General features: G+C 44.9%; 1 protein-coding gene across 5 annotated transcripts in view; it reads left to right on the forward strand.

Moving 5' to 3' along the window:
- Positions 1-7,687: 7,687 nt before the first annotated feature.
- LOC101924529 (ankyrin repeat domain-containing protein 26-like) overlaps positions 7,688-16,371 on the forward strand; it is a 59,318-nt gene continuing 50,634 nt past the window's right edge. For all 5 annotated transcript variants that reach the window (XM_055807389.1, XM_055807394.1, XM_055807390.1 and 2 more), the window contains exons 1-6: positions 7,688-8,256; positions 12,213-12,327; positions 12,558-12,731; positions 12,839-12,945; positions 13,441-13,578; positions 14,353-14,492. In XM_055807389.1, coding sequence (XP_055663364.1) covers positions 8,051-8,256; positions 12,213-12,327; positions 12,558-12,731; positions 12,839-12,945; positions 13,441-13,578; positions 14,353-14,492 — 880 coding nt within the window. In that variant the 5' untranslated portion in view covers positions 7,688-8,050. The remainder of the gene's footprint in view (positions 8,257-12,212; positions 12,328-12,557; positions 12,732-12,838; positions 12,946-13,440; positions 13,579-14,352; positions 14,493-16,371) is intronic.

A 16,371-nucleotide genomic window follows, 5' to 3' on the forward strand; every position in this document is an offset into this window, starting at 1 on the left:
TTACTCTAAGATGGTTATATTATTAGTAATGAACAAGGCACTTCAACTATCCCTCTTTGGCTTTTATGTAGGAAAAAATACTTTCTCTCCTCCTTTCACCCCTCTTGGATCTAGAAGAAAATTTATACTTTTCCGGATTTGATCCTTGGTGAATTAGAATTACTATAACACTGAAATTGGTTTTTCGGTTGGTCTTTTGGTTTGTTTTCTGTATAAACAAAAATGGAAGGCAGATTTTTCCCAAGTAGTGTACAACCACAAGTGCTCTGAAAACAAACAAGGTTTGTATTCCAAAGCTAGTTACACATTTTAAATAGCCTATCAATTGTATTTTATATACATACTTACTCAACAATATATGTACATATGTATTATGTATATAAACAAAGCCACAAATGATGCAAGCTGTATACAATAGACCACTGTAATTTGAAATGTATAGCAACAGTAAAGGAAAGCTCCAGTCTTTGTAGCAAAGAAGAAAATTGGTTTGTGATTACTCCCTTAAAAATCTTGCTAGTAGAAACCAACCAGTCAAAAAAGTATATACATGGCGTAACAGTGGTACCCAGAGACGAAACAAAGAAATGCACCCAGTTATTTCAATAATTTATAAAGTATTAAGAGTATTTTCCATAGACAATTAGTATTTTTATTACCAAAAGTAAACCCTTCACTAGCTTATGTAAAACTCATACCCTGTATTTTCTGTCTTTCATTAACATTATTTAGAGTATCTGCAAATATAGAAATCAATGTTTTTCAAAACCCGATGTTGAAAAATAGACCTTCTTGCTTGCATACTGCATAGGTGATTCTCTTCTTAGCTGCCTTTTAATTACTTTGATAAAATGTAATGGCCAATAGCTATCCTGCAATTTGGGGAAACGTTGCACTATGTTTCATTAGATACCTTAGTATTTTATTTGCTTATTTACCTCTTACTTTAGTTACTGAAAAGATAGTTGTCCTTCCAGTAATTACTGGTAGGCCAATAAAATTATAAATGTCCATTTTTCCTTTAGTTATGGGTTAACTTGTACAGGAAAAAAAATCAAAACTATTATCATTGTAATACAGCAGTGGAACACTCAATGCCTTTTGCAGCAAGGTCTGTACAGACTTAGCAAGCCAATTTGCTATTTAAATATGAGATGGGAAACAAGTGGTTATAGTAACTGAAAAGATGGGGGAAAGGTGGTAGCAAAGACCTAACTGCTTTCAGCACACTATTCAATACCAAAAAACCAAACACCAATAAAACAGAGTAACTTTCTAGCTCTGAGAATACCAAATACAGCCAGCCGAGCACCAGCCACACAAGAAGGGTTATTTTACCATTTCTAGCTACTCATTTTGCTTTGTTATAAAAAAGCCTCACTTCAAGAGAAGAATTTGCCACTTCTTTGTATCACTCCTACAGGTATATGAGAGTTTCTTGATCTCTCAAATACCTGAGGGACCATTACCACAGTCAACAATGATGAATGAAGCCTGAGGCTTAAATCAACACAAGGTTTAATAGTAACGAGCCTTTTACTTTCATTCCATGAGCTTCTAATTTTAAACTAAGCAGCCTGAAAATTATTTATAAGGGAAGATTATTTTAAAAGAGTATTGTAAACCAATTTCCATGGACAGAAGAAACTGAAGTTGAATTTCAAAAACCCCAAAAAATCTAAACATTATACCCACAGAGGCTTTGACACAACAGAATAACGCTTTAGTGGGACAGGAAAACTTCCAAACATAAGGTTGGAGGTGAAAGAACGTCGTTCCTTAATCATGTCACACCACTTAAAGATAAGGAAAGGATTCTGCCCCCAGCTTGGTACACTATGTAACTATGTCCTGCAATATATCAAACAGGGCAAGATGACCTGGAACAGGCAATTTTGCCTACTTACGGGGACTATTTCTGTGGGTAAATACATAACATTTACATTTGTTGAGCTCATGCATTAGCGCACTAAGTCATTGATTTATTTTGAAAAATTTAGTATCCCAATAATAAACTATACATTCAAGATATCTTTGCTGCTGGTATTCTTTTTCTTCTTTCTTTTCTAGCCTTCTTAAAATTCAGCTGAAGTTCTTGTCTTGCAGTAATAGATTTTTAGAAATAAAATGCTTGTCCCAAGCAGGAGCATGGAAAAGATATAAATTCTTTATCTTGTGCATCATTTGGGCTACAACTATTCACCTCCTCCTGGATTCAGCTGGAGTGGTGAAGGACTTTGTCAATTCCAGGTGTTGGTTCTTGTCCCTTTCTCAGAATACTGTCACACAGCTGGGTGTAAGCAGAGAGTAATTTTGCAAACAGCAGCCAGTATCCCCATCTAAAGCTATTACCTTGAGCCTGTGGATTGTTTTGCTGAGTACTTCCTCAATCAATCGCTTCAGAGAGAATCCAGTCCATCACTTTAAAAGGGAAAGGGCATCAGCGAATGTCTACGTGTACCACAGAGGTGAAAGGCAACATCCTTCCTTCAAAGTAGAAGGCAACAGCAAGCAGCTAGAGGGAAGATCACCTTAAATCACCACAGATGCTTGCTAAACATCAGCTAGACATCTGGAAACAGCATAGTAACTGGGCAATAGCAATCTGTGAAGTTTCCACAGGGAAAAGCAAATTAGCAGGTTTCACACATGGGAGAGGTGTGCCACTAAAGCTGAGTGGGGAAACTCCGCAGACATACCAAATGAGATGGGATGAAGTGTCTGTCCTCATGGTGTCCTGGTGAACAGGGTGAAGATACTGTTAAAAAACCTCACTTGCTCACGGGAGCAAATCTAGCTATGGCAACATAATTACGCTAAGAAAGCCATCCTACCATGGAATGTAGATCTACCTCATTTCCCCATCTCCAGTGCAATCCTAACTTGAGCTGTGATTTCAATATTGCCTTTGACTGAACTGTATGCTGCACAGTGTTTCTGTATCTTGGGAAATAACACATCTTGGAGCAAAGAAAAACACATTTTCAAACAAGCCTGCCTTCCAAAAGTATGCATTGAATAGTACTCTTCAGACATTATAACCTACTGGAGGGTATTTGGCCATTTCAGTGTTATTCTTCAAGATTGCTCCTCAGGGTTGCCCTGGTAAAGCTATTTAAAGGACCACTCCAAGGTCACTTTTCAGGACATCAGGACATGCCCGAAACACTCCATGAATAGTTACATGTTATGTCATGTCTACTCCTGTGTGCAACACAGCACCTGGAACACCTCAAAGCACCTGGAACATACCTCCTACAGCCTTTTGACACATACTATCCATGCTGAAGCTTGTTAATCGTTGCTTTAGGACTCAGTACCTCAACAGCAATATGGATAGATATTATTCCTATCATACTTGCAAACTGGTGAGATCATAGCATCTTTCAGATGTGGGGTGACCAACAGCAGGCCTCTAATTTCTGCATGTGAAAAGACACGTTTCATAACCTCACAGCAGGAGCCAGAAGAAGCCATAAATGAAGAAAAACTCATTTCCAAGACACAGCCTTTTTCAAAAGTGTGAAAGCTCAGGAATGTGGGCACACAAACTCCCTACAGATGTGCAGGACTGTAATTCAGTGAGGGAAATTCCTCTAAAGCAATTTAGCATCACTGTCCTGGAAATGGTTTAACTACGTGCATGACCAGCATAATTGCTGCATTTCAGAGACACAGCATACCTAAATGTGCTGGGGGCCGCTGGTGAAACAAACATTCCCATCAAAATATGACTTTTCATTTTAAAAGCACCACAATCAGAGAATCATAGAATTATTTAGCTTGGAAAAGACCTTTAAGATCATTGAGTACAACCATTAACATAGCACTGCCAAGTACAGCACTAAACCATGTCTCTACATCTACACATCTTTTAAATACTTTCAGGGATGGTGATCCAACCAGTTCCCTGAGCAGCCTGTTACAATGCTTGACAACCCTTTCAGTGAAGAATTTTTTTCTCGTATCTGATCTAAACCTCCTGTGGACAACTTGAGGCCATTTCCTCTTGTCCTATTGATTGTAACTTGGGAGAACAGACCTACTCCCAACTGTCTACGATCGCCTTTCAAATAGTTGTAGAAAGCAACAAAGGTCTCCCTTAAGTCTCCTTTTCTCCAGGCTAAATAACCCCGGTTCCCTCAGCCCCTCCTCGTAAGATTTCTTACGTTTCAGGATACATCCCCAAATCAGTAACAAGGCATCCGATCACATAATAAGCATTTGCTTAAATAAACTCCACTAAGCTTCAGAAAAGCACCAGTTTTGAGCATGTCTGTGGTTTTACCTGACACTAGATACATCCCCTAGTCTGACCATTCCAGGAAAAGCTAGCTTCTTGTCCCTTCATCACAGCAGTACAGTCAGTAGCATGGACGGACAGTTGTAGCTTGCTGCTTGATGGAGAAGTTCCGCAGCACGATTTTGTGGGGCTGGAAAGTGCAATTAGCAGACACACATGGCACACCAATACGTTGTTGCCGCTAGATGGCAAAAAGCGCACGTGGAAAGCAGCACCACGTTCCGGAGGGGACTACGAGTGTCAGTGTCTCTTCATCCAGGGGAGCTGATTCCTTGCTCGAGGGGCACAAGCAGGAAGACAACAAGGCAGCACCAGAGCCCTGCCCAAGCACGCACAGCGCCTTTGGAAAAGCTGCACTGAGTCCCAACATTGCCTAATTACCCACCTCCCTCTGCATCCAGTTTCGTTGTAAAGCTAGTTACACAAAAGATATAAAAACCTCCACAAACAGGCTACAGCTGAAGCCCCCACACGGGGCATGGGGAAGCTCTGAGGACAGGGCTCAGCAGAGTTCAGAAGTCCCGGCTGCAAGAGGCTGTGAACCTCTGAGAAGAGTGCAAAAGAAGGGGGCAGGGGAAAATCCTTAGCCATGCAGGTTTGACTCGGCAAGACTCCTTGCTGCCTTGCGATTATGGATTATGCGATGTGGACAGAGATGTAACTAACAGTAAAACCCGTCCCCCCTGCCACCGCCTCATTTCAGGGATGTACATTGAGAGGGTCAGGGCATCCCTGGCACCGCCTGGGGAGCTCCAGGCCACGGCCACTGCTCCTGGTGAGGCTGTCTCCAGCACAGTGCTGTCACGAGTCACTGACAGGGTACGAGGGGCAGTGTCGGTGCTCGGAACTGTGCTACACGAAATCAGTGGAGGGATGGGAGAGGCCAGTGTAAAAGATGGTGAAGTAACACAGCTTGTGTTTATTTGCTTGGAGAAGTGAAGGTCTGAATGTACTTTTTCTCTTTCTTTATACTGTTCTGGGGACAGTAAGCAGAGTCTGTCAAGAGTGCAGGTCACCAGGCCAGTCCATAGGGATGGGCAGGTCTGCGGTCCTACTGGGACGTCACGTCCATGGGTGAGGGTCAGGGCTGAGAGCAGTGAAGGCCCAGCACAGGCCTGGCTGCAGCTTGAGGCCGTGGAAGCATCGTCTGGCTCTGACGGATGAGTTCCCTCTCAGAAGAGAGAGGAGTAACGCCACCATAACTCGGAACGACTGCATGAAGTTGGCTTTGCCCAAGATCACCCCCAGAAGCCTGTCTTAGGCACCAGTTGAGCAGGAGGCAGTTGGGGTTTTGCTTTTCTGAATGGTGTCTTTGCTTCCCAAGGCATTATGCATTGTAAGGTGATGCAGAAAAAATTGCTTACTAGTAGCTGCCTCAGTCCATCTTTCCCTGGTCATGGAGACCCAGAAGTAGAGTTCCCAGAAGTGCTTTTGAGATTGCTCTAGGTGTTAGATTCTAGCTTTTAATTTTGCATCCTTTCTGGCTAATAATAAACAAACAGTGCCTGTTGTGCCCATAAGACTATAGCCACAGGACTCATCAGCACCCCCTTATCTGCAAAGCCTGAAACTGAATTTCAGCCCAGCCAGCTACCCAAGTCCCTACCAACTAAAACTGTGTAATCACAGGGGGTTTTAATACCATTCTGAAACATTTGATATTGGACAGGAACTGTAGGGTCTCCTGGTCTTGGCTGGGGAGTGACCTGTAAAAAAACCAAAGTTTTGGGGGCTGAGTATGTGTGCACTTGAAAAAGAACTGGAGAAGAAATACTTCCTCCTGGAAAGAGCACAGAGACGGATTGTGTTTATTCTGTATTGCCATCTTGTAAATAAAATCCTGCCTTTCTTCTAATGTCTGGAAGAAAACAAATATACCCCATTAACAAATGCATTTTGCTCTCCACTTCTCCATTAAATGGTCAGACTGATTACAGAGGCACTCTCGAAATGGCTGCTGCTCATAGCCATTTCCCAAAACTCAGAATTCAGGTTTTGCAACCTGAATTTACTTGGCTGTAGTTTCAGCAAGTCTTTTTTCTGTCTTTTTAAGATTATTATTATTATAGCTCTTACTTCGAGAGATCACGTCTGAAATAACAGAACACTGCTAATACACTGAGCATCAACTAAGAAAGGTGACTGTACATCAGCCACTTTGGTCGGCGAGAACACTGCCAGAAGGCAAACAGGCTTGATAAAACTGTGAGGACTCATTCCGAAAAGGAAAATGAAGGTTTTAGTAGCTGCACCATTATTAGCGATGAAGGAAAAGAAGGTATTTCAAAGGGCTGAATCTCCTCCCTAAAAAGTGGTACTAGATTCCTGTCCTGTTGCAATCAGTATTTTCACTGCTTATCACAGCAAAGTGTGTCCCTCTTCCTGACCTAGGTTTTCTTTGCCATCTCTCCATTTTTCACAAACTCACAGGCAAGAAGCAGTTTCGAATGTTAGGAAGAAGTGTTCTGGCAAGGCATTCCATGAGTCAGACAGTGCAGAGTATACTGGACTGTGACATCACCCCAAAACCATATGGTATCTTATAGTAAGGTTTCACCACCCTGAACTACCTAGCAGCATCACCGTAGCAGTACAATACAGAGAAGGAGCCCCAACTTCTCTATACCAAAGGCACAACCTGTCTTCTGATTTCTGTACCACATTTCTGTACGCTCAGGGGGTGTGTTTGTTCTTTCATGGCAGTGCCAGCTCAGCCGTGTTTAATGGAAAATAACTTTCTGATCCTGTCATGGTAAGGCAGGTAACTAGCTGATGCCTGCAGTCCCCCTCCAGCCCACCTCCCGTTATATTAACCCTTGCAGTTTGTTCCCTTGGCATCCATTTGCCCAGGCCTAACGATGGCACACGAGCAGGACTGCTCAATAAAGCAGGAGAGGAACCGCATCGGAGAATTGTTGTGCCCGTAACTCCTTGAGGTTTCCTTGCCCTGAACGACAAGCGCTTTCCCAGTTGCTTTTGAAAGCAACCAGGCCCCGCCGGGGGGCAGCTGCTGCCCGGTACGCCGGCACCCCCACGGGCTTCCCAGCAGCGGCCCGAGTGCTCTGCGGGGGGAGCTGCGCCCCCGCCACCCGCCCGGCTTCCCGCCGCCCCCCCCCCGCGCTCGGCAGCGCCGCGTCCAGGTGCCTCCCGCCCCACAACCGCCATCCCTGCCTGGCGCCCGCGGGGCAGAAAGTGACGTCACTCGCGTTGCGACGCACGCGGCAGCAACCGGCACGGCCAGCCCCGGAAGTGACCGTTTGGCATTTAACCGCCCCGCTAACGCCCACGCACCGCCAGAGGCTGCGCATGCGCAGAGCCACAGGCCCTCCCGGCGCGGCGGGCCGGCCTTTACCTTCCCATCGTGTCTGACCGCGCCTGCGCGGGCTTCGCTGTGGTGAGGGAGGCGCTGTCTGCAGCTGCCGGCGCTGGGAGCAGCTCCTGCCCGCAGGTTCCCGCCCCCCTGACGGTTCGCTCCGTAGACAGCTCTACCGAGCCGCTGTCTGGGCCCCCGATCCCCCGTCCCAGCCCGGGGCCCCCGATCCCCCGTCCCAGCCCGGGGCCCCGATCCCCCGTCCCAGCCCGGGGCCCCCGATCCCCCGTCCCAGCCCGGGGCCCCGATCCCCCGTCCCAGCCCGGGGCCCCGATTCCCCGTCCCAGCCCGGGGCCCCGATCCCCTGACGCGGCCCACCGGCTGCCTCCCGCCGTCGCTTCCTTGAGGCGGGACCGTGCCCGCGCCCCTGCCGCGGGATGAAGAGGTTTTTCGGGTTCGGGAAGAAGAAGAAGGGGCAGCCGGCAGCGTCCAGCAGCGCTGCCGAGCCCCTCCCCACCGGTGCCTACGAGCTTCGGCTGAAGGACCTGAGCAAGCTGCACCGTGCGGCCGCCAGTGGCGACCTGGGTCAGGTGCGGCAGGGACTGAAGAAATACAGCATCGACGAGCGGGACAAGGCGGAGCGGTGAGCGGGACAGCGGTGCTGGGGCGGGCCGCAGCTGCAGCCGCCGGCAGCTCAACGGCGCTGGGAGGGAACGGCAGCATCGCTGCGGGGAGCCTCAGCCTGGGCGGGGAACCAGGTCTGTGCTGCCTGGAGCCCTTTTCGGCCGAGCATCCCCGTCTTGCCCCGGCCCCCTCCGTGCCCTCATTCCCGAGGGTGTCGCCTTGCCTGGGGGCGCAGGAGCGGCAGGGGGCCGGCAGCAGCCTGGCCAAGGCGGGTTGTAGAAGGAGCCTCACGGCCATCCTCCAGGCACGCTTTAAAGGCAGAGTGCAATTGTATAGCCCTCTGAGGCCTCAGCGTGCGGGGTGAGTGGTTGAGCTGAGAAAGCTGCACAGCCTCAGCTGGGAGTAACTTAAATAGCGGTAAGCACCGCATTTAGGAAAGGGTTATAGCACAGAGTAAATGTGCTGTGTATTGGTGCTGCGTGGACAGTTGCCAGATGTGCCTTTTGTGACTGTGATGTTGCAGCCAAAGCAACAGTCTGATTTTAGGTGGCAGTTACTTTGCTGTTTGCGCTGTGGCCTTGGTACAGCTAATTAGTGCCTTGGATTGGAAGATCGGGGCAGTGCCATGCAGAAGAAGCTGCTGCTTCTGCCAGGTGTTATGAGGTGTGTTTCTGAGTCAAGCACAACAAGTACTTGGCAGTTGCATCTTAAGGAGAAGCCTTGGGCTGCAGCATAGCTCCTCATGATCCATCATAAGCATGAGGAAATCAGCTGAAGTTTTTGGGTCTTGTATGTGTTAAGCCGTTAATGCCTTTTCTGAAAAGGCTGAGTCAAAACATCCATGATATTCAAAGGAGATGCTGGTTTTATCAGAGTACTTCAGCATCCTAGGCTGTCTTTTCTGAAGACTGGACTTTTGCTAGCCAGCTAGCTTATTGCCCTGAAAACACCTAAAACTATCAGGATTTGTAGGAAAAGCAATGAAGAGTGCAGGCAGTCAGCACGTGGGCTGTGTGCCTGAGCAGTTGCCAGCCAATCTTAGTTTATGCAGCTGGAGGTGGGGCACGCAGTTTGAGGTGGCTTGAGCACAGTTTTGTGCATACATCAGCTGCCAGAGGCAAGGTGCCCGATGGCATTTACAGAAATAGTTCTGAATGTTTGTCTCTTTTCTTCTTACTACCTTCCCATTCACTGTGGCTGATTCAGTCAGTCATCAGCTCTTAGCAGAGCCTGGTATGAAATGTAGCTAGTTTTTGCATTTTAAGTTCACCTCGTCTAGAAAGCTTTATTTCCTCTGGAAGGGTTTCCATCTGTGTGCCAGGCTATTATCAGTGTTATAACAGGGCAAATAAAGTAATAAACTATAAAAAAAAGAAGAAAAAAAAGAAAAGTCAGCATACACATGATGAGCATTGTGATGGTTTCGGCATGATAATGCCCAGTGCTGAAAAGCTGCTGAAAAGCTTATCTGAGAGTGATTCAGCGGACAGAGTCTGCCTGCTTGCTGCAGCCACTGCACACTATACCCAGCCATGAGGGTTTCAAGGCCACCTGTGCCCTCTTAGTGCTGTGGGTGTGATGTGTTTTGAGTGACCACCAGATGCAGTTGAGTTTCAGGGCTTCATGGTGTTGGAAGAAGAGTTAATATCATTGGAAATAGACATGAAGAATGGGAAATAGCGAAGTAATGGCAAAAATGTGTGTATTGTTCATATGAATATCTCAGTTCTGCTCCTCAGGATTTCCAAAAGCAAAATCCTGCACCAGGGACATGGCAAATATCACACATACAGGTTCCCTCCATAAAGTGGGTCCTGTAGCCCATAAGACCTCCCCAAAAATGTGCTTGAAACAGCATCAGTTAGGAGCAGGCAGCTTTCAGAGGTGGTCTAGCAAAACCTTCAGCCTCGCTGACAGAGATGGGGGAAAAGTCAGCGCAGAGCTGGAAGCACTGTAGGCACAATGCCAGCTAGTCATGGATCCTGGGTCAAAGCTAATCACTAAAAGAGATTTACCCTGTCAGCTGCCTGTCAGACTGAACTCTAGAGCTTTTCATTGCTTGGCTTGTAGCTGCTGGGTTGTCGGCCCAAGGGCCATTCAAAGTGCGTACTGCCAACCTGCTGTTTCCCGGCGGGGTTGTTTCGTGGCTGCTCAGGCATCAGCACTTCTCCTCTACTCAATAGGTGATCAGTGTAGCATTGCAGCAGCAGCAGGAGGAACAGGATCTGGGCAGTGTCCCCAGGGCTGGGTGGCAGAAGAACTTTGGTGTTACTGGAGGCCTCTTGCAGGGACAGGCAACCCTGAACACTGGTGTTCTCTGCCAGCCTGTTCCCTGAAGTGGATCTTCTGTGGAGCACAGCAGGCCTCGCTCCAAGCAGAGCCATCTCCTGTTGACAAACTGAGAGTCTGGGTTGAGGAGGACAGCAACAAGTCCACAAGTTTTCTGAAGGCTTTTCTGTTTGCGGTGCTGATAGTGACTACTTCACATTTGTCATGTGTCCTAGTGGTTGGTAGTAGCAGATTGTGGACTCCTTCATAACCAGTCCTGGTTAGCTTTCAGATAATCTCAGTCAGTCATTTCTTCAGAGAGGAAGGATCCTGCATATTTACATGGGAATTTCTGAAAAAGTGGTGGTAGTTGCTCTGGAGGTACTCTTCTGTTAATGCTCCAGTCTGTTCCCTGTCTGTAGCAAGACATTACAAGTTCTTTGAAGTTTTCTGTGTTTCTCTCATCCTCTTCTTTGTTGCAGTGGAGGAGGCTTGTCAACTGCCCTGTAACAAGTATCTGCATTACAAATTGCTGTGTTTCTACATCACCTGCCGCTGCATTTGTGTACCTCTCCCTTTCCGTTCCCACTTAGCCAGGGAGCTGTTGTGCTCCTGTCTCAGCAAGGTACCAAAACAATTGCAAGGTTGGTTGAGCTTTCCTAAATAGAGAGAAGGACCTACCTACAGTGATGTGGTTCAGAACTAGTGCTGGTGTTCCCCTCAGTTCATGAGCAACTGTGGGATTTTTATTGCATCACCTTCAAGGGAGGAAGGTTCCAGCTGTTTTCTAGCTTGTCTCTTGCTCTGTTGGGACAGGTGTCCTGCAGAGCAGCAGGTGCTTTGCCTTTGCACAGAGCGAAGCTTGTGCTGATTTGTGCCTGTGACTTAGGGGGAAACACATGCAAGGACTTTCTGGGCAATTTCTTTCAGTGTAAGTAGGCTGGTTAATTGACATCAGACCTAAGATGTTCTGTGGTTTGAAGGAGTCCTTTTCTTTCTGGCAGGGTTTTAACTTGAAGAGTTTAATTTTCTTATGCTGGTCATGTATTATGGAAACACAGTATTTCCTCCCTGGAGAGGAATTCCTCTGTAGTAGGCTTATTATGACTATCATAGTTATACATATTGGAAAGATCAAATATTACTTTCCTGTGCTCAGGATTACAGTGTTCTGTTGTCTGGTTTGCTACATGTTATCACAGGCACTTTGGTGCAAGTGAGTTCTTGGTTTTGCTGCAGTAGGAAGCAAGCTAGAGGAAAAGCAGAAATTCTCAAAGTGCAGAGAAACGCTAATACTCTTTATATAAAGCCCATCTACATCTCTGATACACTTCTGGCACATGAATAATCATAGAAGAACTTAGAGGGTTACTTGCCATAGTTCTGATTCCCAAGCTTTGGTCTCTTTTGCTGTGCCACAGGTGTAGTCCTGCTGGAGGCAGTGACAAACGCCTGAGCACAGGGATCTGTGCAGATTAAGTTGTACAGTGAAGGAAATGGCACCTCACTAAGCAGATGCTGTGGAGGGGTTTTGCTAGCCAGTCTTGGGTGTTTGGTGAGCAACTGCTGTTACTGGTAACAGAATGAGAAATCAATTCTTAAGCTTGCTTTTTGCAAAGTGAAACTTGTGGGCATATCAATTTATCACAGCCTGAAATTATCTCTCTAGTTGTCTGTTTGTGCTAATTTAATATGTTTAATTTTTAGGACGCCTCTGCATCTCGCTTCTGCGAATGGCCATGTGAATGTTGTTACATATCTAGTGGAAAACAATTGTAAGTTAAATCTTACTGACGGTGATAACAGATCACCACTGATGAAGGTATGTGGAATATGTTATACTCTTGTAAGTGGGACTTGTCAACTGTGCATTAAACGGGAGGTGGCTGGGAGGATTCTTTACACAGCTCTGTGTAGAAGCATGCATGTTGTCATCCACATGGAATAGGCATATGTTAGCTAAGCTTTGAAGGTGCTCTTATTTTCCAGCATTGGGAAGCTGGGGTAATTGCAACAGACTGCTGGAAGTTCTTCCTTTTGTGCTCTTCCCAGGCAGTACAGTGCCATCAAGAAGAATGTGTAGCTATTCTGCTAGAGCACGGTGCCAACCCACATCTGGCAGATGCTGACGGCAACACTGCCCTTCACCTTGCTGTCCGGTGTCCGAACACAACTGTAGCGGGGCTCTTACTTGAGTATAATGCCAATATTGATGCTCAGAATAAGGTAAATTTTTGTATTTGTTAAGAAAGTTTGTTCAGAAAGTTGCATTAATATTTCTCTTGTAGGGTTTTTTTACTTTGATTTTTAAATTTATTTATCTGTCCTTTCAGGAGGGATACACTCCACTTATTCTTGCTATCTCTGAGCATCATGAAGATATAGCAGAGTTTCTTCTTCAGAAAGGAGCTGATGTGCATGCTCGAGATCACTGTGAAAGGTTAGCGGTTTGTGGGTCTCTTTAGTATTCTTTAGGTTGGATTGTTGAGAGGCATGAGGATGAGCTCTGAAAAAAAACCAAGGAGCCACATAGCAGCTATTTCTGTATAACTTGTGAAAGCATGTCTGCGCTTGGCTGTTGTCATACCTCAGTGAGTGCTTTCCTCGTTGAGGATTACAAGAAGGCATTGTCTGTGGTGGCCCTTCTGACAGGAAAAATGCTATTAGTTCAGCAGCACTGCCTCAATTTGAAAAAACATCTCCTGCATAGTGGCATAATTTGTAAGTGTTGTCTATGTGGAAGCTTTGTCTGAAGATTGAACCTTTAATTGTTTTGACTCCCTCTTGCATGTTATGGTTGCTCTTAATATGTAATGAAAACATTTTTTTTTTTGCTCATTCAGTAATGAGGACAGTAGTTTTTGAGAGCAAATAGGAACAAAAATAATTACAGTGTCTGTGTCAAATGATCGATATCATATTTTTGATGTTTCAGAACCCCACTTATGACTGCTGCTTCTGGTGGAGTGCTTAATTTAATAAAAGTTCTTCTTCGATACGGTGCTGATGTTTCCCATAAAGACACTAACGGATGGACAGCTGAGGATTATGCTGTTATTCATGGATATTCTAGGTAAATTTTTAACTTTATCATTAGAATAAGTTGTCAGTTGTCAGTGTGGCTTTTGAACGTTTTTGGTAACAGCACCAGTTAATGGTATGTTGAGACCTGTCCTGAAGCTGTGCTCAGTGACATCTTCTGATATGTATCGTTCCCTGTGTCTAGTATTAATCTGGAAGTTGAGGAAAATTTCCACCCAGAATTGTCTGTTAGATTTCAAGTTTTGTTGCTAAACTTGCACCTGCCCAATATAAACTCTAAAACATGTCTGTATCCTACAGTTATCCAGAGGTAGAACGTTCGCAAACTAAAATGCATGTCAATCCTCAGGCCAGCACCGTTGTCCTTACTGACTTCCACTACTACGACCAGGAACTACCAGCCTTTTGTTTCAGAGATCTAACCGATAGCCCTTTTGTTAAAACCTTAAGCAGTTTCACCCCTCTTATGGGATAGCTTTGTACCTGTGGGTATCCCTTCTCTAAGGGTTGTGGTTGTGTGTGCTTAAAAGCTGGGCTGAAAATACTGTGCCAAGCTGGAGCTAATAGCTTCATAGGTATGGATATGCATCTATAGAGTGAACATGACTGTATGAATATTGAAGTATGTAATAGTCGTGCAGTAAGTTCTGTGTGTATTATCCTTGGTGAATGCATACAAGTATATGAATTCATGGCTATGAATATATGTGGGATGGATAAGTGGCTGTTAACTATTTTGTTAAACAGTATATGCAAGTATGTGGTTGTTTTTACCAGATATGTTTCCTCTCTTTTCCCTATATAGTCTTAGTAAACAACTGGCGGAATACGCGGACTGGGAAAATATAGGAGAAGGTGATGCACAAGGCATCCCAGGACTTAGAACTCCTCACCGAGCCAGAGCTGCTGGCTTTACATTGGGTGCACCTGCTGTGGACAGAGGAGGTAGGATCTTTAATCATGGAGGAGCTCATGAGGAAAAATCATTATGGCCTTTTTCTTTAGGGGGTTTGTATTGTCAGTGCTCACTGTGTTCCCCATCGACTTTAGTGGAGGCATCAGATGGAGTAGCGCAAGAAGCTTTGTGAATATGCTGACTTGTTGCTAGCTGGAGGTGCTTCTTGTCAGCTGTGAAGGCAGCTGCAATTTGTGTGCTACGTGCTCGCTTATAGGGTTGTTGCGTTCTGCCTGTCAGATTGCCCATCTGTATAGGTTTTCATACAGAGAGAGAAGGGGGACAGGGAAGGAACTAGGTGAGAGTGGTTTTGTTTTTGGTTTTGGGGTGCGTACTTTTACCTATAGATGGCCATTCAGATTGTGAAAACAAATTGCAAAAGCAGTAGGTTCACGCTGCGTAGTTTTCATCTTCCTGTAGTTGGGAAGCAACAGATGAGTTAGCAGGACCATACATGTCTTGTTGATTTCCACTGAGTTTGCGTGTTGTTGTTTTAATATTAATAGTTTCACCTGCACTAAGCTGCTTTGAGTGAGTTGTCTTATTTCTCAGCATCAGTTATGACTGTTTCCATGTAGGTACTGCAGAGACATACTTAGGAAAAATTGTCTTGGAAAAGTAACTTTGTTAGAAATAATAATGCAGCTTCTGCGTGTACTGTGTCTTCTTGGACATAGTTTGATTTACAGTAAAAGTAACACTTTTTCCACTTCCAGTAATTTTATAAAGTAAACTTTAAAAAATCCACATTACCTTGTGATCCAGAAAAGCAATTAAATTGCCTTGTTATCAAAAAATTAACTCCTTCAGTGAGTTAATTTTAAATTAAAAAAACTAACTCCATAGTTTTTAAGATCCAATCTATGCTTATGAGCTCATATAGCCCTGGAGGTATCTTAGAAAACTAATACTTGAATATAGATCGAACTGTCTTGTACTTTACATCTCAGGCCCTACAGTGGGAAGTTTTATTCTTTCTGGTTTTTTTAAGAGTGTTACATCAGAACTTTGTGGCAAATGGGCAGCAGACAGTGTTCAAACACAGTTTATTACTCCTTTTTTAGATATGTCATGAAATATGAGCAAAACATGGGATATTTTTCCTAATTGACTTTTACCAGATAGGGGAATTTAATTTAGAGCCAAACTTTGTTCCTTTGACTTAGGAATAGTTATTTTGATCTAGTCAGAGATGTGTAAAGCTTCTTGATAGATTGAAGGAAGATGTGGAGGTTTTTATATTTTATTTTATTTTATTTTTGGAAAGGGCTTGGTACAGGTAGTTTAATCAACAAAACGTTGCTTTTACCTAAACAGCACTCTGTTGCTGCCTCCTGTGCACATAGATAATTGCTGTGTACCACACTGTAATGGCTGACAGGCCTGGGTTATTTTAGAAGATGTGGCTTGAAGAATAGTACTGTTGTGTGATTCCAAAATTAATATACCCTCAGAGAAATATGGGTTCTTGTACCAAATAATTTGCTCAGTTCCTTGAAAATGATAACAGTACTAATATAAGCCCACAATATTATGGGAAGTCCTCACTTGAAGAGGCATAGTAAGTGTGAACAGAATGTTATGTTATGTGGGTTAAGGACTTGGGAGGAGAAAGAATATGCTGTGTTCTCAAACTGTTTATAGTAGGGCTTGTTTTCTTGAGTAGTACAAATCTTTTTCTCCTTGTGCACAGTCTCTTAAAAAATGACTCTGGCCTGTTGAGTGAGAGAGATTAGTAGCATGCAGGGAACACTTACTGGCATTGATTCTGCAGTCTCTTGCTTGCACCCACAAAGCACAGGTCCTGCATCACGAGTCCCTTCAGGCTGCAGTAAAAGCTTTGAAGCCCCCGTTAGAGGGGAAGCTAGA

The sequence above is a fragment of the Falco peregrinus genome, chromosome 6 (genome assembly GCF_023634155.1).
Source record: "Falco peregrinus isolate bFalPer1 chromosome 6, bFalPer1.pri, whole genome shotgun sequence".
NCBI lineage: Eukaryota > Metazoa > Chordata > Aves > Falconiformes > Falconidae > Falco > Falco peregrinus.